At 37.3% G+C, this 25,862-nt stretch overlaps 2 protein-coding genes across 2 annotated transcripts; one reads left to right on the top strand and one right to left on the bottom strand.

Annotated features, from left to right (window-relative positions):
* Nucleotides 1-193: 193 nt before the first annotated feature.
* On the top strand, nucleotides 194-9,635 carry LOC132557573 (sperm-associated antigen 7 homolog). Its single transcript, XM_060222076.1, has 7 exons — nucleotides 194-277; nucleotides 2,665-2,732; nucleotides 3,622-3,710; nucleotides 4,219-4,303; nucleotides 5,183-5,272; nucleotides 7,100-7,256; nucleotides 7,887-9,635. Exons 1-7 carry the CDS (start codon nucleotides 199-201, stop codon nucleotides 8,051-8,053), a joined length of 735 nt encoding a protein of 244 aa, XP_060078059.1. The 5' UTR covers nucleotides 194-198; the 3' UTR covers nucleotides 8,054-9,635.
* A 2,534-nt stretch (nucleotides 9,636-12,169) lies between these two features.
* Nucleotides 12,170-25,518, bottom strand: LOC132557554 (uncharacterized). The gene is made up of 3 exons (XM_060222054.1): nucleotides 24,925-25,518; nucleotides 16,699-16,967; nucleotides 12,170-16,069 (listed from the first exon to the last, which is right to left on the bottom strand). Exons 1-3 carry the CDS (start codon nucleotides 25,018-25,020, stop codon nucleotides 12,502-12,504), a joined length of 3,933 nt encoding a protein of 1,310 aa, XP_060078037.1. The 5' UTR covers nucleotides 25,021-25,518; the 3' UTR covers nucleotides 12,170-12,501.
* Nucleotides 25,519-25,862: the final 344 nt, after the last annotated feature.

Below are 25,862 nucleotides of genomic sequence, written 5' to 3'. Positions count from 1 at the left end.
AATAATTTCCCACTTTATATAATAACACACTCATAAGAAAAATGAATTGAAGGAGACTAAGATATGTATTTAATAGTTACTTCCATAATATGCATAAATAAGAAAAATTGTCTCTATATTTTCAAATAATTTGATAACATGAAATTATATGTGGAGTACATCATGTGAAATCCTCGTGTTGTTCTAATACGCATAAACATGGACCTGTTAGGGTCTATTTTAGGATCTATGCAGAAACCACCTACAATGGGTGATGCAGAAAAAAAGAAAGTCAAAGGTACATTGGTGTAGTGAAGTATCTTATTACGGTTAATTTAGGAGCACCTGAACGATGAGTATGTAACAAATATTGATCGGGAATGTTCACCGGTATAGTGTTAAATTTGGACGTTTCGTCCCACCCCAGTTCGTCCCCACTTGTGACTGTTTATGTCGGTTCAAAGAGTGTTATAACAAAAGTAAACAAGGAACCTGCCATACACATATGAAACTGTGGACTCAAAACACAAAATTATATGCTTTCTTTGCTAGTTACAACCTTACTGTTATATAAAACGAGTAACTGTCCACAGATGGATATCTCTAGATCTGTAAATTTAAGCCATTATAGGCCTATATACACTGAGTTAACCTATTTGTATATAACATAGGTCATTATTTATTTCAATGTTTCCTCTAGGATTCGAACCTGGAACCCCTGGGTTACTAGTCTGACACTCAACCAATCGAGCTAAGGAGAAGTTCTCTCTAGCTGAGTGGTATTTTGCGGCTAGTATTTTACCATGGTTACATACTCCCTCTGTAGGAAATAACTCGTCCTCGAGTGTCCAGGGGTCACAGTGGTACTTGTGAAAGTAACGCTGGTGGTCCTCGAGTTTCCAGGGGTTACAGCGATGCTGATGGGGCATGGCTAAGTACTATTCCCGGGTCCCCACATAGGCGTCAATGTAACAGAGGTCATTATTTTCTCTAGGCGAGTGGTATATTGCGGCTAGTATTTTACCAAGGTGACACGTATAACTATTTTTCTTTTGAAATCAAGAGTTTGAAGCTGAGCATCTTTCAAATTGAACATGCTAACTTTTATAACAAAATCTTTAATTTCTATGGACTCTCAATTTTTTAAAGATAATCTACCAATAAATCATCGAAGTAAATCTTTTTTTTTAAGTCTGTACATATGTATTACAATAACACAAGCCAAAGGTTTTTACTACTGACTATACAGTTTAAAAACGACCCTACTTCAGAAAGAGTCGTGTAATTAAAACTGTAAAGCATCTTTAACTCGATGTATCGTAAATTTATATGGCAAGAAATTTTCGTTAATACGTTTGCATGTTGGGAATACTACCAACTGTGGAAAAAGGCAAATTTTTTGTCTATTTTCAGAAATGGGCATCCCTTTGGGTCATAGTTCAAAGAAGGGATAGAGGCAAAACTTTAACCTACATGTAGATGTAACATTGAGTTTAGATTGGCATTTCCTTTTTATGATAGCCTGAATCGAAAATATGTTAAGTAGAAATATACTAATTAACACTGTTTTTGGGCAAATTTTCACATGTTTGCATTTTGTTTTATTGGTGGGGAAATTGTTTATATTCAGGTGGAAAATATATCTTTTGAGAAATACTTCTGTTTTCTCGGCCTCCACCCAGTAAAACTTATCTAGAGTAATCCCTGATATGCTATTTTCCAAATGAAATTCCATATATATTTTTTGTTACAAGCAGACTGCACCATTGTAACAGAGTGGGTCCAGAAGAAGTCCAACAGTAAGGATGAAACCGGTAGACAGACTATCTTATAAAATATTGAAGAACCGGTCTCCAGCCTGTTGAGATTGATTTTGCCTGATTTTAGCTCACCCTTATTAGTCAATCCCCTCGGGTATCCAGGTGAAAGGCGAAACACCTTTTTATTTATTTACCACTTCTAGCAACAGTGTCGTTGGCTGTATTTTAGATATATTAGAGTGGAGTGTTGTAATGGAGCAGACAATTCTGATTGTTTTGTCCTTAAATGAATTATCTGCAATCTTGTATTGTGTATTTTAATGTCACTGTCAATGTCATGAAAGAATAGTGAACAGTGCAGACACATTTAGAGTGTTGTATGATGCAAAAGATTAACTGAACAAGGTTGTTTTCTTCACATGCATTTGTGCAACCATGTTAAGAGAAGGCTTTATATTATATCTCTGTCATCTATATGTTAATTAGCCTGGTATGTATGGCAATTCTGACATTGTAAAAAGGAATATTTGTATGACTTCATGATATTATTAGAGTAGTCAGGTGGCAAAATGGTTACATACTTGCCTCTCTCCTAGACATGTGGTGTGTGATTCACAGAGTGGACCTGATCACCTGCCTACTGCAGTTTCCTCCCACAGTGAGACCCCTCACATGCTTCTTGGCCAACAAGAATGATTAATATAGGCTTATGGCTTAATTGTCTCACAGTTATTGTAAAATAAAGATTATATTTATAACATTATTTCTTTTGTCATGTACGTCTGAATATTTTATGTTTGACACTTTCAGTTGATAAAGTTTACAGGTGATGTATTAGATACACGTATGTGATTGATAAAGTAATAGCTAACAGACAAGAAAACTATCAAATTTATATATAACAGTATGTGATTTATATTTCCAGAACAGAAAGCAAGGTTAGAAAAACATCAGCAGGCTGAAAAAAAGAAATTAGACGATTTCAGGGAAAAGGTAAGTAAGGGATTAAAAGTTCACATGGGGAATTGTGTATTTGTTCAAAGACATGTTGTGAAATGTTGTTATTAGATACTTTGATTCATTTATACTTTGATGAGGTACAAAATTAAGGGCTGTGTTAATTTTTTAAGTCGTCTGACCTGAAGGGGCAGGATGACCTTTTCCAAGCAGTTCATTTCTTCAACGTTCATCATATCAAGCATGGTGCATAAACCTTGTCTCTATTTCAAGATCTCCATAAAGAAATAGGCAAGCTAACTTTAATCATATTTGCCGAAAATATTCCTCAGGAAAGGCAGTTCAAAATGATGAAGTTTACGGGTCTGGCCCACCAGAGGGAGCTGGTCTAAATTCAAAGGGACATAACCAACGCAAACTTTCCTTTCTAATCACTTTTTCTCAATAACCAGATAAAGGACTCCCAGGTTTGTTAATATGATGACCTTGACCTGCTTTCGAGGTCACAGGGGTTATATATGTTAAATTGTTTAAACAAAAAATTGTTTAAACAACTTCATCTCAATAACCATAAGGCTCAGGGTGCTGAAATTGGACATGTAGCATGATGGAATGAAAGGCTACGAAGTTTATTTATATAAATGACCTTGACCTGCTTTCAAGGTCACAGGGGTCAAATATGTCAAAATTTATTTTCCCTACAAGATATTGTCCTTCTGATATAAACACAGATTAAGTATCACATTGAAAAATGAAATCATACCCAGTACCTCACCAGCACATGAGAGTATTTAGGTTTAGGGATGAGTCATAGGTCTGACCTATTACTTTTTCTGTTATTGTGATTATCAACATAGAATGCTGAGTATTTATTGGTTTACTTTTCCATGGTAACCGTATATCAACTTTTATACTTATTTTCCAGATTAGGAAGAGGATTCATGAGTTTGTAAAGGATGGAAGCAAGCAGAAGTATAGTTTTGAACCCATGGACAAATGTTTTCGAGCTATAGTGTGAGTTTTGTTTTATATGACATCTAGATAACATGCTCTAATGCTTCTTAGTTTCATTATCCCTTTATAATCCACATTCAGCCAACATGTGTAAATGTGTAATTACTACCTTATAAAGTACTATTAAAGTCACTTTTTGATATGGCATTCAGAGGAAACAACAGAATACAGATAGATCTGGTTTGTGTGGTTTGAGCATTTATTGTGGTTATAAGAACACATGCTTCTGTGTACTGGAGTTACACCCTTAAAACCACATACTTTTGGAGCGTTGATTTGGTCCTGATAAATTTTAGGTTTACAAACAGCAATAATTTGGAAAGATAAGTAAACAAATGAATGACAGTATTGAACAACAATAATGGCTACTTGAGTCATACAAACCTGATAACCAATTATCGAGAAAGCTAACTCTCGAAGTACTAGGTGTATTTATGTATTTTCCTGCAGAAAAGAAAGATGATACAAGATGGAAAATGTTTGAAGTCTGTTTTATTTTTGTACACAGACATGAGATTGCAGATGTGGCTGGAATGACTTCTTTCTCATTTGGACTGGAGGAGGAAGATCGTTATGTCATGTTGTGGAAAAAGGTAAATAATCTGAAATGTCAGAATAAAAAGCTACCAAATAAAGTATTTTTTAAGTCATCTGACCTCCAGGGTGATGATGACCTAAAGCCATTGTGCCTTGTCTGTCGTTTTCTACCGTGCACAATCCGCCATGCACCTTCTGCATTGCATAAACTTTTAACATTTTAAACTTCTTCTCAAGTTCCACCAGTGAGATTGATCTCCAACTTTATCGCAAAAAACCCACTTCTCCTCCCCAAAACTACCATCTGCATCATGGGAAACAGCTTCATAGTAAGATTTCATTAAAAATAGAAAAAATAACCCTTCTCCTTGTCAAAAGTTTTTGTGGTCAGATGATCGTTTAGGCCTTTGGGCCTTATGTTTTTAGTTCATAATAAAACTCTGTTGATAAGTGGCCTATTTAGCAAGTTATATAGTGTAATGCATTTATGTAAGATTTTCATGCTGTAAGCAAGCATCTGTTTCCTTTCAAGTAAGTGCCCCAATCGTCTCCATGGGTTTTCTTCTTATTCCAAAGTACCATACACATGTTTATTGTCATGAATCTCTCAATGTAAAACACAATCATTTTGAAACTAACAGAAACAAAATTTTCAGAAAAAAAAGATTGTTACCAGCGTCATTTGTTTGGCCAAAGTAATGATAATTATATACACAAGATTCATAAGTAAGACAAAGTCACTAAGTATCCATCAGTACATGAAAATCACCGATGAACTCCAACTCGCTGATTTTAACAATCTGGGTTCTGGAGTTTGTCTAAATTACCTGACCATTCAACCGCACTGTACCTGTCTTCGTCTTATTAATGAACCTTGAACCCTCTATCGGTGATACAGCATATATTAATGTTTAAAGTAATGTTTTGGTTTACAGGAGTTTGCACCTTCTGATGAGGAACTAGCTGCCTACAGGAAAGGAGAGGATTGGGATCCAGATAAAGCAAAGGAAATAGCCAAACAAAAGGTAAGAAGTGTCCTTCCAAATATATGTTGGCAAATAATTAACAGCTTCAAGCTTTTCAACAACAGTTTTCTACTGGGAAAAGATGTCTGAACGGTTTCATGTATTCTGTATTAATAGGAAAAAAATATGTATGAATGAACATAGGGATGTTAATGGTGGTCGTGGGCTCAAAAGGTGACCAGGACCTGTGTATCCTAACATCACAAGGTGACCAGGGCCTGTCTATCCTAACATCACAAGGTGACCAGGGCCTGTCTATCCTAACATCACAAGGTGACCAGGGCCTGTATATCCTAACATCACAAGGTGACCAGGGCCTGTCTATCCTAACATCACAAGGTGACCAGGGCCTGTCTATCCTAACATCACAAGGTGACCAGGCCTGTATATTTAATATCACAAGGTGACCAGGGCCTGTGTATCCTAACATCACAAGGTGACCAGGTCCTGTATATCTAACATCACAAGGTGACCAGGACCTGTATATCTAACATCACAAGGTGACCAGGACCTGTATATCTAACATCACAAGGTGACCAGGGCTGTATATCTAACATCACAAGGTGACCAGGGCCTGTATATCCTAACATCACAAGGTGACCAGGTTCTGTATATCTAACATCACAAGGTGACCAGGGCCTGTATATCTAACATCACAAGGTGACCAGGGCCTGTATATCTAACATCACAAGGTGACCAGGGCCTGTCTATCCTAACATCACAAGGTGACCAGGGCCTGTATATCTAACATCACAAGGTGACCAGGTCCTGTATATCTAACATCACAAGGTGACCAGGACCTGTATATCTAACATCACAAGGTGACCTGTATATCTAACATCACAAGGTGACCAGGTCCTGTATATCTAACATCACAAGGTGACCAGGACCTGTATATCTAACATCACAAGGTGACCAGGTCCTGTCTATCTAACATCACAAGGTGACCAGGTTCTGTATATCTAACATCACAAGGTGACCAGGACCTGTATATCTAACACCACAAGGTGACCAGGGCCTGTATATCTAACATCACAAGGTGACCAGGACCTGTATATCTAACATCACAAGGTGACCAGGGCTGTATATCTAACATCACAAGGTGACCAGGGCTGTATATCTAACATCACAAGGTGACCAGGGCTGTATATCTAACATCACAAGGTGACCAGGACCTGTATATCTAACATCACAAGGTGACCAGGACCTGTATATCTAACATCACAAGGTGACCAGGTGACCAGGGCTGTATATCTAACATCACAAGGTGACCAGGTCCTATATATCTAACATCACAAGGTGACCAGGACCTGTATATCTAACATCACAAGGTGACCAGGGCTGTATATCTAACATCACAAGGTGACCAGGACCTGTATATCTAACATCACAAGGTGACCAGGTATCTAACATCACAAGGTGACCAGGGCTGTATATCTAACATCACAAGGTGACCAGGACCTGTATATCTAACATCACAAGGTGACCAGGGCCTGTCTATCTAACATCACAAGGTGACCAGGGCCTGTATATCTAACATCACAAGGTGACCAGGGCCTGTATATCTAACATCACAAGGTGACCAGGACCTGTATATCTAACATCACAAGGTGACCAGGACCTGTATATCTAACATCACAAGGTGACCAGGTTCTGTATATCTAACATCACAAGGTTACCAGGGCTTGTATTTATCAACATCAAAAGTTGGTTGTTGGTGTATTACTGTGAATCTATGATTATGAGGAGATGATGTGGGACTATTTGTGAGAATATTAATACAACTTGTTGCACTATAACATCACTATATGTCATTTTCCTTTGCAGGAGATGGACAGATTGTCAGAGGAAGCAGAATCAAGAGTAAAACAACCAAAGATGATGCCTGCTTCAAATTACCAGGATAAATATCGCCATCTTATTGGTGACGAGGCTGCGAAAAAGGCTGCAAGAACCACAACAGCAAACAAAGCTTATGGATTTGGTGAGTCATTTATATAACAAATGTATTATGATACATAGCAAAGGAATAAAAATTAGAAATTTGAATATATGAAAACTTGCAATAAATGGTCAGGAGAATATCTATTCAAAATATTCCTGATATTGCTCCAAGTAAGTTATTACTATGTAGTTGATAGTACATACGTTTCCTGGGGGATTTAAATGTGCTTTATATGTAGTCATTAATGATTGCCAAATTTTGCTGCAAAACATCATAAATGTAGTGTATATACCTGTATATTTGGATACTTATGGAGACACATGTTTGAGGTTTAGTCCCAGTAAACTGAGAGAGTCACGCAAATTAGTCTGTTCACCATAAAGCCAAAATATATGTACATGTAGATTATGTTTATCAATCTATGATAGGTCTGTGATCAGATAAAGATTTTAACCTCAAAATGTCCTTGAACTAATATATGTAATGAAAGTGATATCCCTTTTCATGTTAGAGAGTGGCACTCAGTATAACTACTACAGACTAACCTTGACCTTTGAAGTGATTCCCAAGATTAACCATGACCTCTGAATTAATAATCTAAACTGACCTTCACAGAATCTATATTTAGGGACTATGAGTTAGATCTCAATTTGTCTCTGTATTTTTCAGTGCCAAGTGAAAATAAGAAAGACCACAGGACAATAGAACAAGTACTTGCAGACACAAGAGCAAAGAAAAAACAGAAAACAGAAGAGGGACAAGATGTCTCATCAGGCAACCAATCAGACGACAATACAACTGATGATAAAGACTCTGTAGATGTGGCAGTGTTATGACCATGATGTAGTTAGATACTCAGAATGTAGTTATAATGTTTAATTTTGTATACCTGAACCGTTTTTTTTTAATTTTTTTGTTGTTGTTTTTTTTTTTTCATTTTTTTTTTCAGTTTCAAAATCTGAATAACAATGTCACGCCAAGTCTGTATCAGTCCATTTTGAAATTTCAGCAAAATTGAATTAAATTTTCCCATGGAAAATGCTGAAGACTTTAGAAACCACTTTTTCATCTCATATACATATAAGGAAGATTTGAATATTCTAATGTCCATGATTTTTTTATTTCAAAAGCAGGGGAATGACAAGGTAACAAAGGGACATAACTCTTCAGACCTGGGAATATAGTGGCTATCAAGCTGTGCAAGTTAAATCAGGTTTCTGTTTTAAAAAATGACAATTAATATAATATACTAAATAATTTGAAGAAAAGTTTACAAGTTGTAAAGAATATTAATAATTTCTGGTAATGACAACAATAATTCACTACTGATTTGTACCTGTGTGTGTTGTCTTCTTAACGATTCCTAAATCCTGAAAAGGATTACGAAACATACTTCATTACCTCAAATCACATTGATTTTTGAAAGTGTGTAAAAAATTATAAATTCATCTTTATTTATTTTTCTAATAGTATCACTTTGTATGAGTCTATCCTGTGTTATCTGATATTTCTTACAGAAGTATGCAGTGGTGTTTTGTGTAACATAATTCATAGTAATAGATAAGGCAACACAAAAATAACAAATGCTTTCTGATAACACTGTTTTCATATTAAGGCAGAAAATCATGCAATTATGAATATCTACAGATTTTTATCTTTTTGGAATAAACAATAATCAATGTCCAAATGATCACTACCAGTAAGACTGCCCCACCTTATCTAGTTATACATTGAGAACATATTTCTACACTGATATCACTTCACGTGTACAAGTGACCAGGTGATTAAGCTGTCTCAAAATACAATTAATTGAATTCCGATCAAAGTACATGTATATCCTTGTTAACAAATTGTGTGTGATCAAAATATACTGTATGTGAACTGTTTTAGCAGTATTCTAACATTTCATGTTCAAGTCATGTTGTCAAGTCAAATTTGCAGTAAAAGTTCTCAGTTCTGTCACTGGGCATAAAAATACAACACATAAAGCATTTTAGAGTTGAACACTGTATAATACACACAGTACCATGTACTGTTGGTTAGTTAGAATGGTTTTCTCACTTATATAGTAAAGGATGTTTCATAATAAACACGACTCGTCTTACCTGTATTGTTGCTTTTTAAGGTCACATCAGAAATTACAGGGCGTATCAGAAAAGTATATTACTGCTAATTTGAAAATTACTCTTGCTGTCTTTGCATGAATTTAAGGTGGTGCTAATAAATCTAACCCTACTCAGAGTGCTAGAATTAAAATGCTTTAATTCAAATACACATAGCATTCACAATCAACATCTTAATATCAGTAATTATATTAAAATGTTTTGGAAAATAATTACTGAAAGTAGTATACAAGTCAATGGAATATTCAATTTTCATTATCCAATTCAATATCCTCAATTGTTATGTTTGTATTTTTTTCATAAATAAAATGTAAAAAAGCGAAAAATTGTTTATAGTTTTGCATTGATTTCCACCTTTTACAAGTCCTCTCCATCTTTCTGTTTCTCACCTATGAGAAGTATTGCTCATTCTGTAATATATCTGTCTGGAAACCTAATTGTCCTTTCTATATGATGAAAAATGATAGCAATGACCTCGACCCTACAAACATGAAATTCAAATACATCGGTGTTAATATGGTTCATTTTAAAGTGTGTGATCAAATCCCTGAAACAATGAAGCTACAGTGTGACAAATCTAGGCGTTTTGTGGCATCACTCTCCAACCTACATGAAAAGTAAAGCCGTTATACACAACAAAATAAGTACTTTCCTTAAAAAATGTTATAATCATTAAGGAAATATTAACATGGAGACTCCGTGAGAAAATACATGAAGAATAAGACCAGGTGTTCCGGAAGGGTAAATCACAGCCCACCATGTAAATGTTTGGCAAGTAATGTCACGTTCTTAAATGAGAATAAGGTATACAACAACGGAACCAACCGGCAACCTAGCGAGCATCAAGCACGTCCAGCTTCGTATCGTACAAAGAAATAGAATATTTCTTAATGTTATCACTGTTATGACCGTAAATCTTCCTCTTAATTTCATCAACCTACATCTGTTGAAACGCTGTGTTACGAGTTTATACTGAAATTGTGATGATGGGAACATGCCTTTTAACACTAAAGATTGGGCAGACAGGGTTGTTGCTATTCAGAAATAGAGAATTCACAACAAACAGCGGTGAAATGGAAATCGTCAAGCTTATCATACAGCGTGAAAGAAAGCTGTCCATGTTGGAACGGCTGATGAAGAAGAGTCTGTTATGGTGGCTGATTCTGGACATCGAGATTGCGATATTACGATAGAACGATGCGATACTACGATAGCACGATGCTATACTACGATAGCACGATGCGATATCGTGGTATCGCATCGCGCTATCGCGGTATCGTGATATCGCAATATCGCTTTCCATTAAACGAAGCGATATTACGATGTCCCGAATCAGCCACCATAGTCTGTCGTGTACTTGATTTCTGGTGGGTAAGGACGATGAACTTGGCAAATAAATTTCTTGTTACTTAAATACAAGACGCCATCAATATATCTAAGTGAAATAAATCGTCTTAACAAGATCTTGTTTTACTTGTTTTGACAAGCCTTGGATAAACTCAGCCTCGGATGAGATCAAAACATGTCAGCCAATGAGGGATACAGCTAGTTCCGATAGGTATGCCAATAGTCTGTTGGGGTATCCTATCACCAAACTCGTTAAAGGTGTTGTCAAACAGAAACGCGATCCTATTTATGATTTTGTCCTCCGTGTATTTCCTTATTGTTCTAGACGTATCTTATACAAATTCCTTTTTAAGTATAGTTCCCAACCATATATGTGTACTGCCATTCACCGTTCTAAATTTTAGTAGTGCTAAGAATGGTAGTAAACAAATTTGACATTGGTTTGGTTGAACAGCTAGACTAGCCAGCAATAAAACGTTGTACATATGGATTCTTGTGATGTTTAGGAATCCAGTATAAACGGGGGAGGTCCGTATTGTAATACTGAAACATGATTAGCCAGTATTTCTTCCGTGTGTTTTGTTTTTATTTTAGATTTAAAGCTGCTAATTCTTTAAATAATACTAGACCGGATGAATTTTATCCACTCAGAAAGTGAATCTAACACAGCATGTTCTCGTTTGATCCATTCTCTGGGATAGCTTTCAATGGAATCCATAAGTATTATGAAATTCATATTCCAATTCACGGACACGGACGGGTTTCATTATATTTAGGACCCTCCACTCTACCTTACAAAAATACCGTTCTATGACATACGTAAAAAAATCTATATCATACAAATTAGATCTGTTCTATATCATACAAATCAGATCTGTTCTTTACCCAAGCAAATTATATCTGTTCTACACCATATAATATATGTTTCTTGAATACGGGCCCTGGTCCATATTTACAGTTTATTGTTAAAGTCATAGATTTTCGCATGTCAGATCTGCTCAGCCCTATAGTTGCGATATTTGTTTATGGAACTGATAGGAAGAAACGAAATGGCCGACAGATGGCAGTCTTATTATTTTTTGAGTATTAGAAGCAGGTCATTCTCAAATATCTCATGTAGAATATACTGGGGTGCATTTCTGATGGGAGAGATGGCGTACTGGCCGACAGGTAACTATCTTAGATTATCAAAACATATAGTTCGCTATTGTTGTTTCTTGAAAAATACCAATGAATAATTTTCAAATTTCAAAGGTATGTTCCCATTTCTCCCTTGTGCATTCCTCACTTTTAGGACTGATAATAAAAAACAAAATGGCTGACCGCTTTTCCTTGTTTAACAATGATTGATAAACTTACACATACAACATATTAGAATGTAAGACGAAAGACCAGATGTGTTATAGAAACAAATTCACGAAAGTCTAGTCAGTGTGTATCAGCTTCAACAAGCAAACACAATGACAACTAGAAAACATTAGATAACTGCTAAAACATTTATTCCATAGCAGCAGACATTGTTCCCTGAGTCCGAATTGTCACCGTATAATCACAGAAGCCTAAACTATTCATTGTCCATATGAGGTGGTTTATCGATTAGTCAGTCATGATGATCAGGTATCTTTCATTTCTCGTCTCGGTTAATAGCATGGCAATAGAGCATTTAACAGAATCATAGCCAAGTGTTCATTCTCCAAGCAGCCCTAATTCTAACGAATATGCTGATGTTTCGTAAACGTTTGAATTCACGATAATAACTTCACATATTTTTTATGACCCTAAGTTTTCTACTGAATCAGAATATCCGCTGATAACTACTCGACGCCATTTTCCTCGCCAGGTGCAGAGCTTTCCGTTGAGCCTGATTGTGTGTATGTCATGAGGACGTTTGAAGCTTCTGGATGGTGTTTACGAGTGTGCCATCCAAGAGCTGTTCTCTGACGACAGCGATAGTCGCAGAAGTCACATTTGAGAGGTTTTTCATCTCTGTGAAGCAAAAGGTGTACTTTCAAATTTCGTTCTGTCTGAAATTCCTCATCACAGCCGGGCCAAGAACACGTGTAGCCTTTCACTGTAAACTGTCGGTATTGGCTACGACTACCTCCGTTCTTTTTACCTCCCTCCGTACTAGAGGAGGGAGAACCCTGTCTATTAGTATGCCACTTTTTCATGTGCAGCTTGATCCGAAACTTTGAATAAAACTTTTTCTGACATTCTTCAACAGGACATAAATACACTTTCAGTTCATGTGATTTCGGATTCGAGTGAGATTGGTCCTCCGAGTGTTTCCTGATGCTCATGAGCTTTGCTTTTTGCAGAGCATACGTTCCAGGATGTTCTACCTTGATGTGTCGTTTTAATGTTCGTCCATCTGGGAAACTCTCCTGACATATTTCACACTGGACAATAGTAGAAAGAGGTGGGTCAGAAATGTCCATCTCAGATGACCGTTCACAATTGTCACATTGCATATGTTCTCGCGCAGAATCGGACGACATTTGTTCCTTAGTCAGAAACTTGTGACAAGTTGCGGCACACGTGACACACTTTAGTTTCACACGCGCGTGCTTTTCCCAATGCTCGTTTTTCTTTTCCACCGGTATAATTTCATTGCACACTTTGCAATGAAATAATTTTGAAAACATATCGTTAGACAGACAATCATTATCATCGTTGGAACTCTCGTCGCGCTCAAGGTCGCAATCCAAACCAACTTTTTGTTCTCGATTCAAACGAGCTTCATCATCATCGCTAGAGAAAATGAAGCGCCCTTGAGATGTATCTCGAGGTAAACATCCATCTGATAGCGATCCTTCAACACCGAACTGATTCCCTAACAACGGGTTGTCATAGGTGCTATCAATTTCTCCGTCAAACAGACGTGGTTCTTCTGAACTGCTCAGGCTTCTTGGACATTGGTCTAGGTGGTCGCCTCCAGTCAAATTTAGCGCGGTTTGTCCAATTTCTGTTGGTGAGTGCAAGGCGTCGAGATTCGTCTCGCCGTACAATTGTGCTATTGATTGAGAGTCTGAAATTGGAACTTGTGAAGCTAGTTGGTCAGTTGTCTTCTTGCCCATACTTTCAGTTTGGTGGTCAAACATTCCCATTACTCTCCTTTTTGGCGGTCGACCTCGACGTTTCATACCCGTGACCACAGCCGTTCTCTTTTCTTTTGCCTTTCCCGGTGACGATCGAAGACGGAAGGAGGTGCATATAAAACTGTCGGCTCCGGATTTAGATTTCAGGAGTTCTGTGGTTGTTTGACGTCGCCTAGGTTTCACATTCACCAACGCTTTGGATGAAAGGATCATTTCTTGGTAGAGGGCGCCAGAGTCGTTTTTCGCGACGCTTGTAGTGGATATAGTTTTTAATTCTGGCTGAGGAGGTTGTGACTTTGGCATCAGATCTGGTGAAGGATTTTGAAGAGTCGGACTGGAAACATCAGCATGTGTCAATGTTCTGTAGCGCGGGTCGTTGTCCATCGCATGAGCAATTGGTGCAGGGGTAGCTATATCCGGTGTTTGAATTTGCTGGACGGGAATTTGATTGGACAAAACTGGCAATGTTTGCTGTAAATCTAGAGTATGGGGCTGAATTGGGATCTGCTCGATTGGAACGGTATCCGTTGGGGCGGTAACAACAGCGGGTGGATTACTGGGTGTGCTTGATGACGACGTCACAGGATTGAGCGTCGTAATTGACCCAGGCACGGCCGGATTGACCATATTGTTTACATTCAAAACAATAGCCGCCGGTTGCTGACATGCTGGAAAGTTCTGGAAAAAGTTTGGAATCTGTTGCATGTCTAAAGCGGCTCTTTTGTTTGCTTCAGCTAACATCCGGGCTAACACGGGAACTTTCGGCGGACGACCTCGTTTCCTCACAGGTTTATTTACAGTGCCAAACGTGGCATTGGGATAAACCATCATCATAGGTTGGGTTGTAGTTGGTGTGGCTATAGGTGTGATCGCAGGCGTGGTTACCGTCGAAGTCATAACAGCGCTGTTCACAGACGAATCGGTAGGGTTTGACATGACGGTTGGCATGGAGAAATTTGTGGCGGGAATGAACACCCCAGCTTGGGAGGACGGTAAATTCGTTGTGGCCACGGGTAGCAACATGAGAGGTTGTTGACCTTGCTGCTGTTGTTGCATTAACTGTTGTTGTTGTTGTTGTTGCTGTTGTTGCAGTTGTTGTTGTTGTTGTTGTTGTTGAAGTTGTTGTTGTTGTTTTAGCAGTAATTTTTGCTGTTGCTGACTGCTTTTTTCGTTACTCTCCGTCTTCGGTGTTCGTGTACGTCGACTCCAAGGCAATTTTAACACGCTAGTGTAAACTCCGTGGTGGGATGTGTTCTCTGCAATCAGTTTCATTTGCCCAGATTTTTTGTTTACATTCTTAGATTTTCCCGATACTTTAGACGGCTTCTGAAACTCCTGCAACTGCAGTTGAGCAGTCGCAGCTGCGTAGTTCTCGGCAAAATTCATATTCGAAAGTTCAGAAGGGGTCATTACCGTCGGAAGAACGCCAGCGATTTGGGGAGCTGATTGTTGCACCGATGACAAATTTGGCATCATTTCCCGAGTTGTCGGAATGGCTGCTATTGGTACCGGTGTCGCGTCCGTTGGCATGACAACGGCAGTGGAATCTGTGTTACTTCCGTTCGCGATCAGTTTTGGCGATACAGTTTGAAACTGTAAGGAAATTTGTTCACTTTCGATTGGTGTGTTTTGACCACTTTCTGTCAAATCACCAACTTGAATTTCCGGATGTAACTTAGTGCCTTTGATTTTAACTGATCCATTTTGAAACTGAACTTCTCTGTAGTTCTCTGACTGAAAATTACTTTCCGGTTGTTCGTTACTGTTTATCATGTGATGTTGCTCTGGAGATGCTGGGTTTGGGTTCTCCGTCTGTTCGCGATCGCCTAGAACAGGTTGGTGCATCACTGTCGGAACCTTCATTGAAGCTTCGGGTACAGATAAGGGATACTGTGCATTCGCGCCAAAAAATGGATACAGGATCATGCCTCCAGGATTTCCATCACCATAGGAAGGTGGCGATTTCTGTGTCTCAATATTGGTAGGAAAAAGTGTTGACCCATGACGGACGTTGATCTGTTGCGAGAGGTCACGAGCCAAGGTCACCGGGGTCATACCAGTGCCATAGTCATTATACTTGTCTTGTTTTTCGGTTTTGATAGTGGACAGATCCAGGGGTTCGTTCACATCAGACTGGTACGATATTTCATTGTCAGATTTCGTGACGTCATCAGCCTCCGATTTATAATACTCGGAGAGGCTAGAGACATCTTGGTTCTGTTCCATTGAAGGTGACTTTTTCTGATCGATGTTGTTGCTGCCCTCTGCATCAGATTCTGGTCCACTGTAATATAAACCAGAGGAGCAGATTTAATCATGGATTAAATGTAGGTTTATATTAATGGGCTTCTCTAAATGACAGAAAGATAAAAAAAATAATAAGTCTTAAAACACATTTGGATCGTAGTAACTTCACGTTTTAGAACTCATACCTAAGTTATTGATAGCTAAAACGACAATATATTTAACATCACTTTCTAATTTCATCTTAACTTTAGCAATACTAAAAAGTACTTGATTCGATTTAAAATCGGGAAGTGTTTTGATATATCCATGTTTGATCGGAATTACTCTAGTCTTGTTAAAGAATCTTATAATCATCTTTGTATGGACATATGTCTGCTCTATCAATGTATCATCAGTTATGATTTCAATGTAAGCGCAGTTTTTAACATAAAATGCTAATAAAAAGACCATGTTTGTAAAGCACGCATATACCTCCCATTCGAGGTTCATTGAAATTTGATCTAAAGTTGAAGTCTAGCCAAATCAAGTAGATAAAGGAAGCTGTATCAATCTTAATATTAGTGGAATGTTTGGTTGGATTTATTCAAAGGTTTGATGGCTGTAAGTTCTAATATCCAGCCAAATGTTGTAGCGTGGACCAGGGGGACAGTTATTCGTGGCTGTTACCTTGTGTATTCCTTCAACAATTTTCTCATCAGTTCGGTAGTGTCGAGATGAGTGGCACTCTTCAAGGCTTGAAAGTCTTTAAATATGTCATCTGGGATAGCGATGTTCTGATTGGATGAATCAAGCAAGGCATTGAATGATGATTCGCTGGAGCCGTCAGTTGATACAGCTGGCGACATCCGATTGGCTGACGGACTTTCATTTGACTTGAAAAGCTCTTCCACGGTCCCTGGTTGTTGGACAGCATCCTTCTCTCCGGATAAAAGAGCCTGGAAAAAACATGTTCTATAAGTAAAACAGCTGCATGGTAATGAATGTTCATTTTATATACTGTAGGAACTAAAGTTATGTACAAACAAAATTATGGTAAAGGTGCAGTAATAGACAACAATAATAAATAAAGAATTAAATAGGGGGGGGGGGGGGGGGGGGGGCTGTGTGTGCAATAAACAACTCCATTATACCAAAAGTATATCGTAACTGTAAATGTTAAATAGTGGGCTGTTCCGTCTAATAACTAACTGAATTATCTGAAACATTTCTATCATCAAAAATTCGGTGTCCACATCATGACTGGAATACCATCACATTGTGAAAATGTAAACTAATTTAGTGACAGGCGAATATAAGGAAGTGTTCGAATACACATTTGTAATTGTCAATTAACTAAATCCTTTTTATGTAGCCTCCTTAATGCACAGACTTTGAACTTTATCTAAGTCCGTGCTTAAATGCACATGTTAGGTAACTAGAAAACCAAGATTTTTCGCTTCCTGCTTGGTATAAACTAAATGACGCACGAGCATAGATACGACAATATGGCTACTAAATGTTTTATGGCTTATCTACAATACCATATATGGTAGTTGATATCGGAGTAGCCACGTCACAACCGTTAACAAATGAGTTCTGGACGGCGCGCCCTGTTGTGTCATTTTTGGTACACAGATAGCCTGTCAGTTATGTACGTGCAAACTAATGCACGTGTTGGTAACAGACACGGATACATGTATATAAATGTTGTATACATCACCACTAAAATATGTCTACAGTATGTTGTCTAGCAATGTCTCGGTCCACGGTACCGAACGTCAATAATTAAATGTGAGCACTTGTATAGGAATTTTCAAGACATTTGAAAAACGATACATGTAATTTATCATATCTGACGATCGCCAACAATAAACACAAGCAGAAAACTAGGTGACGTAACATGCGAATGGTGCGAAGATATGCTTATCTGTGTGATGGTAAAGATTTAAATAATGGAATTTATTTCCTTTTAAGACGTTTGTTATTGTCATTCTGTAATATTCACGTTTCTGTTTGAGGAAAAGATTAAATATATCATTTCAATTACAAAATGTAAATTGTTCCCAAAACCTTTAAGCATGACACAGCAAATAAATAAATGAATATTAACCAGTATTGAGAAAATATGATACCTACTTCCACAACTCCTAAAAAGATGAGAGCAAACCTTAGACAATTACAAATCTTTTTGCTTACTAAATTAGTACTTCCATTTGAATCCCTTTTTACTGAAGCGTATTCCGGCCACGTAGTGTTTTATTTTATCTCGAAATTTCGAGATAGCAACTCGAAATTTTGAGTTAGTAACTCGAAATTTAGAGATAACAACTTGAAATTTCGAGTTACTAACTCAAAATTCCGAGTTGCTATCTCGAAATTTCGGGTTAATATCTCAAAATTTCGGATTACTAACTCAAAATTTCGGATTACTAACTCAAACTTTTGGATTACTATCTCGAAATTTCGAGTTGAAATAAAACACAACGTGACCGGAATACGTTTCCGTACCTTTTCATGGTAAATAAGAAGCCAATTAAACATTGGCTAAGTCGTGTCCTGACATTACCAGCTACACCATATCTCGCCCATGTAGTTTTAAAAAGTATGGATCTATGATATTTCACTATATAGCCTGTTTACACTGGAACGGTACGTAGGGTCTCTACAACCGAAATTAATACCTATTAATATCATAGTGCTTATTATTGAAATAAAATCTTTTATTATTTTCTTCGTAACATGAATATCAAACTTGTATCTTTATTAAGATGAGTTCCTGTGTACTTCCTCTGCGGTAATATCTCCTGTAAGTGTACGATAAGTGGCGGTATCTACCCTATACTAATAAGATAAATTGGCAGGTAAGTAAATGTAGGTAATAAAAGATTATATTGGAATTAATTCCTTCCTGCAATAAGTACACCTTCTCCATGTGTTGGGGCACGGAAATGGACGTGTACACAGAAACAGCTGTGTGATGAAGTGCTCTGTTGTATGTAATTTGTATTGAAAGACGATATTCACTTGTGTGTCTTTTATACAAACTTTGTATTGAAAGGCGATGTTCACTTGTGTGTCTTTTATATAATCTTTGTATTGAAAGACGATGTTCACTTGTGTGTCTTTTATATAATCTTTGTATTGAAAGACGATGTTCACTTGTGTGTCTTTTATATAATCTTTGTATTGAAAGGCGATGTTCACTTGTGTGTCTTTTATACAATCTTTTGTATTGAAAGGCGATGTTCACTTGTGTGTCTTTTATACAATCTTTTGTATTGAAAGGCGATGTTCACTATGAATATGTGGACACAGACCTGATTGTCATAATCATCAATGAATTGTGAACAGCGCCATATGGAAGGACAGAATATCTACAAATATTGGCATTATTTTCGAAATGTACTTTCTATATTACGTGTACTTTTATTTCATTACGACCTCTTATTCCTGTTGGAGCGAGGAATCTTTCAATCATCGATTTGGGATGAAATGAGTATAATTCAAGCAGATTTTACGTAGCATTCATTTTCTGATAGCGATACATCAAAGTCATTTCATGTTGAAAATTAAACATGATTCCGTTCGCTGTTGGTTTCTAGGCCAATCTCCTGCCGTGTTGTTTACAGGTGGACCGATATTTACATGCGGTTATGTATGTCAATGGTTTTACACAGTGCACGTGTACTCTATTCATAAGCTATATGCGATAGCCCAATATGAACAGCACTAGAGTATTTTACTAGTGTATTCTGCTTCGTTTACCTGATGCATCCATCACCGAATTAAGCAGTTATACTGTTGTCGGTTTGTGAGGGAAAAAACAACATCAAATACGCGCCAGTTTGTCTGCAATTAGAACTCCCACAAGAGACAGTCGTGCAGTCTAATATCTATTAACTTACAATCAAAATAAAAATTAAAATGGATTTGTTAGATCTTGATCCTGGAAGGTAAATTCATATCAGATCGATTTCAGTTACAGAAGTGAATACAAATGTTCATTATAGGTTGTATTCTCTTTACTGTTTACTTTATAAGGTTACTATATAAAGTAAACTCGCCATTGTTCAAATCTTGGCATTTCCGAAAGTTGTTTAAGTCTCAATTCATCTCTGATGATTTCAACATTCTACAGACAGCCTAACTGCTTACATCTATACGACACCGCAAGATTATGTTTGTCAGTTGACCATAAATGCCATAACGAGATAGTCCTATGCCTAAGTATTTATATTAAATTATCTGTTGATTGCTTTTACTTAATCATTCACAGGAAGATACATAACTTTATATTTCACCTTGATTAACGTTCGATACTTTTTCAAACTTTTGACGTTTTGAACTTTTGTTCAAATCACTGATAAAAAAATACACATTTATTCTAGGCATATGGAAACGTCCGCTCTATAAAAAGATGAATTTAATTAGAACATCATGTAAGGAAACTAATTAAAACAACAAATTGAATTAGTGCTTTTCTCTCTTATTTTACCTCATCCCCATCTCATCAGTCGGCAGTAGCACTCGACTTCCCGCTGTCCTTCTCTTGCACCCTAACCATCCAACCCCCTCCCTCCCAGGCAGATATCATGGAAAACCTCTATAAGAGCCAGCGCACGTGTGATTCATGTATATAAACAAGCGATGTATACAGCAGACGAGGTAGTTAACAGGGGGTATTTGTTGTGTACCAATCCCCCGCTGTCTCTCTCTCTTAGTTCTAAAGCACACTAGTTGAACCGAGGTCAAACTGACCACTGTAGGAAACATGTGTTATCCCTAAATATGTATCAATCAACAGGCCTGTCAATGGCTATCGTGACCCGTTATACCCCCTCCCCCTCCCTCCCCGCCCCTGCCGACCCCGAGTGGGACATCTATAAACTGTCGAGGGAGACCTAAAAGGACATACTTGATGAATGTTCTCATACTTTAGACTTCCATTGCCCGGGATAGTTTTGTGGTGAATGTCTCCCCACCTCCACCCCTCAGCCCCACCCCACACAACCCCCAACTCCTCACCCCACCACCCCACCTCCTTCTCTACAAATATTCTCCTTCAATAGAAGTATGTAAGGCTAACCTCCTAAATCTAAAATAACTTAGAATGGCGCCTTTTTCTGCTCTACTTCATGATTTAGAAAATGAGTTTAATTAAAAGTAGGTCTTTTTTTACACAAGTATGTCTACTAGACATAGCATGTAGTAACATCACATGATTAAGGCAACCGACGCCCAGCAGCGCAGAAAGTGACAGTTTTAATATAATAATTTGTAGCTTAAGTACAGATTTGCCCCAGTTTCTAGGATGTTTAAATAATAAATAAAATTGAGTATTTTAGCACTTTTTGCGTTTATATATCTTATTTCAAGTTTCACATGAGAGGGAGATAAGTTTGAGGCTGGTAGCCATTCTTATTAAAGTATAGCGGTCGAGGTGGAGAGTTTTATGGAAATTAGTAAAAAATATACAAACAAAGTTACCCCCACCCCTGCACGTGTCTCTTCTGATCAAATGCTATGGTCAAGAATGACCTTTGACTTTTAACCTTGACCGATGACCGGGGTTGGGGGTTATATCATAAATTCAGTTATAACCTGAACAAGGACACTACAAACTTGATCAGCTCTCAATCCAGGAATTCACTAAAATAAGTCTGTTGCATCGCACAAAATACCTGGAATCCATTCGTTTTTTCTTTCGAAACTATTTGTTGTGTGGAGAGTACAACTCTAACATACGTCATCAGTGGCCTCTGCCCTACCGACTGTCCGTTAACATGTATTTTTTCACGTTGTCTCTTTTTCTTTTGTCCTTTCCCGGCCTCCTTTCATATGATAGTATTTTCACTCCCGTGCACACTGGATCTAAGATGTATGTACTTGTAAATTGTTGTTAGGTACAACGTCCTTGACCTATGAAATTTGTAGGTATGAACTTATAAATAATAAATAATGTAAATAAACTATTTGTGTACCATTCATAATTGATAATAAGCATCTCACCCATTTATTGTCATACCCAGCACCAGGTCTGAATCAATTGAAGTGTCGTCCAATTTAAGATACTTTCAACTCGTTTTTTTTCTTACACTGGTTGGAAGTATTTGCAACGGACATACACATTGTATTTTGAAGTTTTCAAGCACGGCCATATCTAACACCGACACGTGGAAAATCGGCTTTTATCGTGGGTAGATATTGATCTAAAAGTTTATTAATTAATTTCTTACACTCAGAGTCACTACACAAATATTGAACCAATAGTGTGACATAACCATTCATTTTTGCGTGAGATAAATATCACGTGCAAATACGTGAAATCATTCAAATAAGGAAAATTTATGAATTTGAAATTTATCCCTATATAAATGAGAATAAGGAATACAGGAAAGGAGAATTAAACATTTGAAATTTTGACTCGATAAGTTTTTTTTTTTTTTTTTAAAAAAAAATACCGTCATATTAAAAGTAAACTAGTAAAGATTTAGCAATGCTCATTTTATTTCGGGTCATGAAAGGATTTGAAATTAGTATGATGTGGTTTTCAACTTGACCATGTCCAAACTCTGGACGATATCGAAAGCGGGAAGAGGTGTTAAGGAGATTATATAAATATATACATGTACGTATGTTATCTGTTATAGATAACATACTTATAGACATTCGCTATTTTTTAACGCAGACAAAAAGAAATGACCAAATTGAATGTGTTCCTTTTTTAGTATGTAAGAGACTATGATAAATAGGTTCTGAGTATACTACATTACAGTAAGTATGTTTCGTCTGTATGCACGTGCTTTCTATCCGATGGTTTCAAGAATTGTAACAAAATAAGGGTCAATTACGTAATATATACAAACATATATTCCTTATATACGTATGTATCTTATATACAGGAAAGTACACACAGGTCAGTCGGTGTATCCCATAACGACGCACCTGAGATCGCAGGTGGACTGGTTAACTCATTATAGGGGAATGTACATGTGTAACGTGAGGGTAATTACAGAAATGGCTATTGAGGCCTTTGATATTGACTATTAGAATTGGGATGTCAAACTTCGTTACGAAATTGAAATCCTGACCAGGACCGCCTAAATAAGTATGTATCTTCAAGCTTTGTTCTCAAGTGTTAGTACCTGGCCAAAATCACATAAATTGACCATTAGAATTGGTAGGTCAAAATTGGGGAGAGGATGGTGAAGTATCGGGGGGATGGAGTGGTCACATGATCAAGAAATACACAACTTATGCCCAAATATGGTCACATTTCTTATCAGTTTCGTGTCAAAGGTTAAATCCGTATGGGCAGTGTGATCTATAAATCGATGTAGTTTGTTACTCAGAGAGTTTTGGGGAGAGCGACTGGACCGGCAGCACCTCTATACACTTTCTCTCCTCAATTCTCACTATTCGGCCCTGAAACCTAAAATTGTTTAAGTCCGTAGGATTATTTCACTTTTCGAACTTTTCGCCTCACCTGTGTATACTTCCTGGGATGATGCCTGTTGTGTAATTTAACGTCGATGTGTAAATAAAACTTTACGTTATAACCAAAAGAACCTGGGTTGGAACTTTATTCAAATTACGCCTGTATGGTGTTACAGAATTTACGTTTCATTTTCACATTTTACACCTACCTTTGTCTTAAAGAAGTACCTTTATTACGACCCAAACCTCAAATAATTACAAAAGTTAGCGATTGTAGTCGGAACCCAGCGGGAAATAAATTCTATCTGTATCAAATATGTATCTAAACACTGATTATAACTTATCTGAATATAAGCTATAGAGTTACACATATATTGGTCATAGCATTAAGTGATTGAACTTTCACTTACTGCATAACACTCTAATTGCCTACATCCGTTGCTGTCTCATGCATCTCGAATTAAATTGTAACAAATTAAAACCCAATGATTGGTCTTAACTTTTTCTTGAAACTTTATTTTATCTAAAATAAATTGCAAGTGTCTGATTTCTCAAGTGAATTCTTAGCTGATAACACATCTAGTTGTCAGTTGTCAGTTTTTCAGATATATAATCACCAACCTATATGTGTAATGGTAAGGGTATCTGTTGTCTCAGAGTTGAATAATGACCTGTCGCAATGGACAGAACACACACTGGATAGTAACACTACATCCAGAGCGATAAAATACAGAATATAAAAATTCCCGGTCTCGAGCAAGGCTAGGTTATGTGTCGATGTGAATCTGAAGCAGCTGTTGTAAATAATGTGAAAGCACAGCTTGGAGTCTAGTACTTGTCCCTAATAAAACGATCGGATTATTTTCTAAAATTAGCAGGAATCATTGCTTTGCTTCTAATCAAATACAGTTTGATAAAGATGCATTGATAATTTACTAGAATGTGATATTGTTGTCATAGTTTCTGCATGAATAAAGTAAAAAAAAATGGAATTGAAAATGTATTAAGTATAGTCATACTAGATATTTACCTGAAAAAAAAACCAACAACACAGAGTGTTTTATCAATACAACAGGATTCCAATAATGCGTACATGTTAACATTAAAATTCAACTATTTATGATGACGTCCGGCCGGCCGTGCAGTTTGCTGGACATTGTGACGTAATTAACGCGAGAGTGAAGAGTAAGAGTTATATACACCATAAGCAACACTATAATCAAGGAAAGTTACAATGTGAAATAATTCAAATAAATTCAGATTGAAGCACGTGACAGGAAAACACGGTCGCTAGATCGACAGACAGTGCACGGCCTTTAAAAACATGCAATGTTTATATTAGTAACGATATGGTCAATTAGACGCTTCGTGCACGCACTGTGACGTCACAGAATATAATATTTTGTGTTATGATTGTACTCAGTCTTGCCTACAGAGGTATATATATATATATGTAGATAAAAACAATATACGTACGTATTCTCGTGTTTTTGCGGCTAGCACTCGGTCCACAACACTCCCAATCCTTTTCTGCTTGTTCAGGGGGTGAGCACTTTTCCTTCGATGAGACATGGTAAATGATACAATATTATTTTTAACTATAATATTTTAAGCCTTAGTTGTGTGTAATTCCTTTCCGGTTTGATGATCACAGCAAAATAAAACTTTTTGACTTGTAAATCCGTTGTACACAAATCAACATCGTTGTTTAACGCCAATCCATTGTCACGTTACAGAACTATTATCAAACATGTATATATTCCAATGCAATTGTTAGATATTCACTTCCTTTGTGATTGTAGCCATTGTGTATATAAACTAAACTACAACCAGCCGATCAGCTGATCACCAGAGGAACATCAGAAGTTTTCAAAAGTCTCCAAACTTTTGTCGGAGACGTGCCTTGCAATCTGTCTGTTGTAAAACTAGAGCACATGTTGCCAAATTTGTGTAAAAACGGGACTTGATGAGATAAAACGCAGATTTTGTGGCCCCCGTGTGCCATATAAGGAGGTATTCGGTTAGTCAGAACGGAGATCGGTTTTCACTGAGGCGGGGGGTCGTACATTGGTGGGGCTCATACAACAACACTGCCAAAAATACACAGTGGTAGCTACAGCAGCTGACTCGCCCTATAAGGAATCTGGAATTTGGTTGCTAGGGAATGTCTCTCTCTCAAGTTTATTCGCCCGGCCCTTCTAGATTTGGCAGATGAGCGCTGACGCTCTGTATACGAGACTGTATACTGATATGCATAGGAAAATTGTTTGGAGGAGGCTTGGAGCGGATATATAATAAGACATAGCTATAGACTACTATATATATTATGTATGTAAGATGTGCGCTCGTGGGACGCTCGTGGTGTACACTTAAACTGAGTTATAAATAGAACACAGGATACGGGACCGATATAT

This window comes from Ylistrum balloti, unplaced genomic scaffold, assembly GCF_031769215.1.
Source record: "Ylistrum balloti isolate Yb309-2 unplaced genomic scaffold, AGI_CSIRO_Ybal_v1 Utg369656, whole genome shotgun sequence".
NCBI classification, from domain to species: domain Eukaryota; kingdom Metazoa; phylum Mollusca; class Bivalvia; order Pectinida; family Pectinidae; genus Ylistrum; species Ylistrum balloti.
The sequence above is the reverse complement of the archived record's forward strand: the minus strand, read 5'-3'. Positions and strand labels throughout refer to the sequence as shown.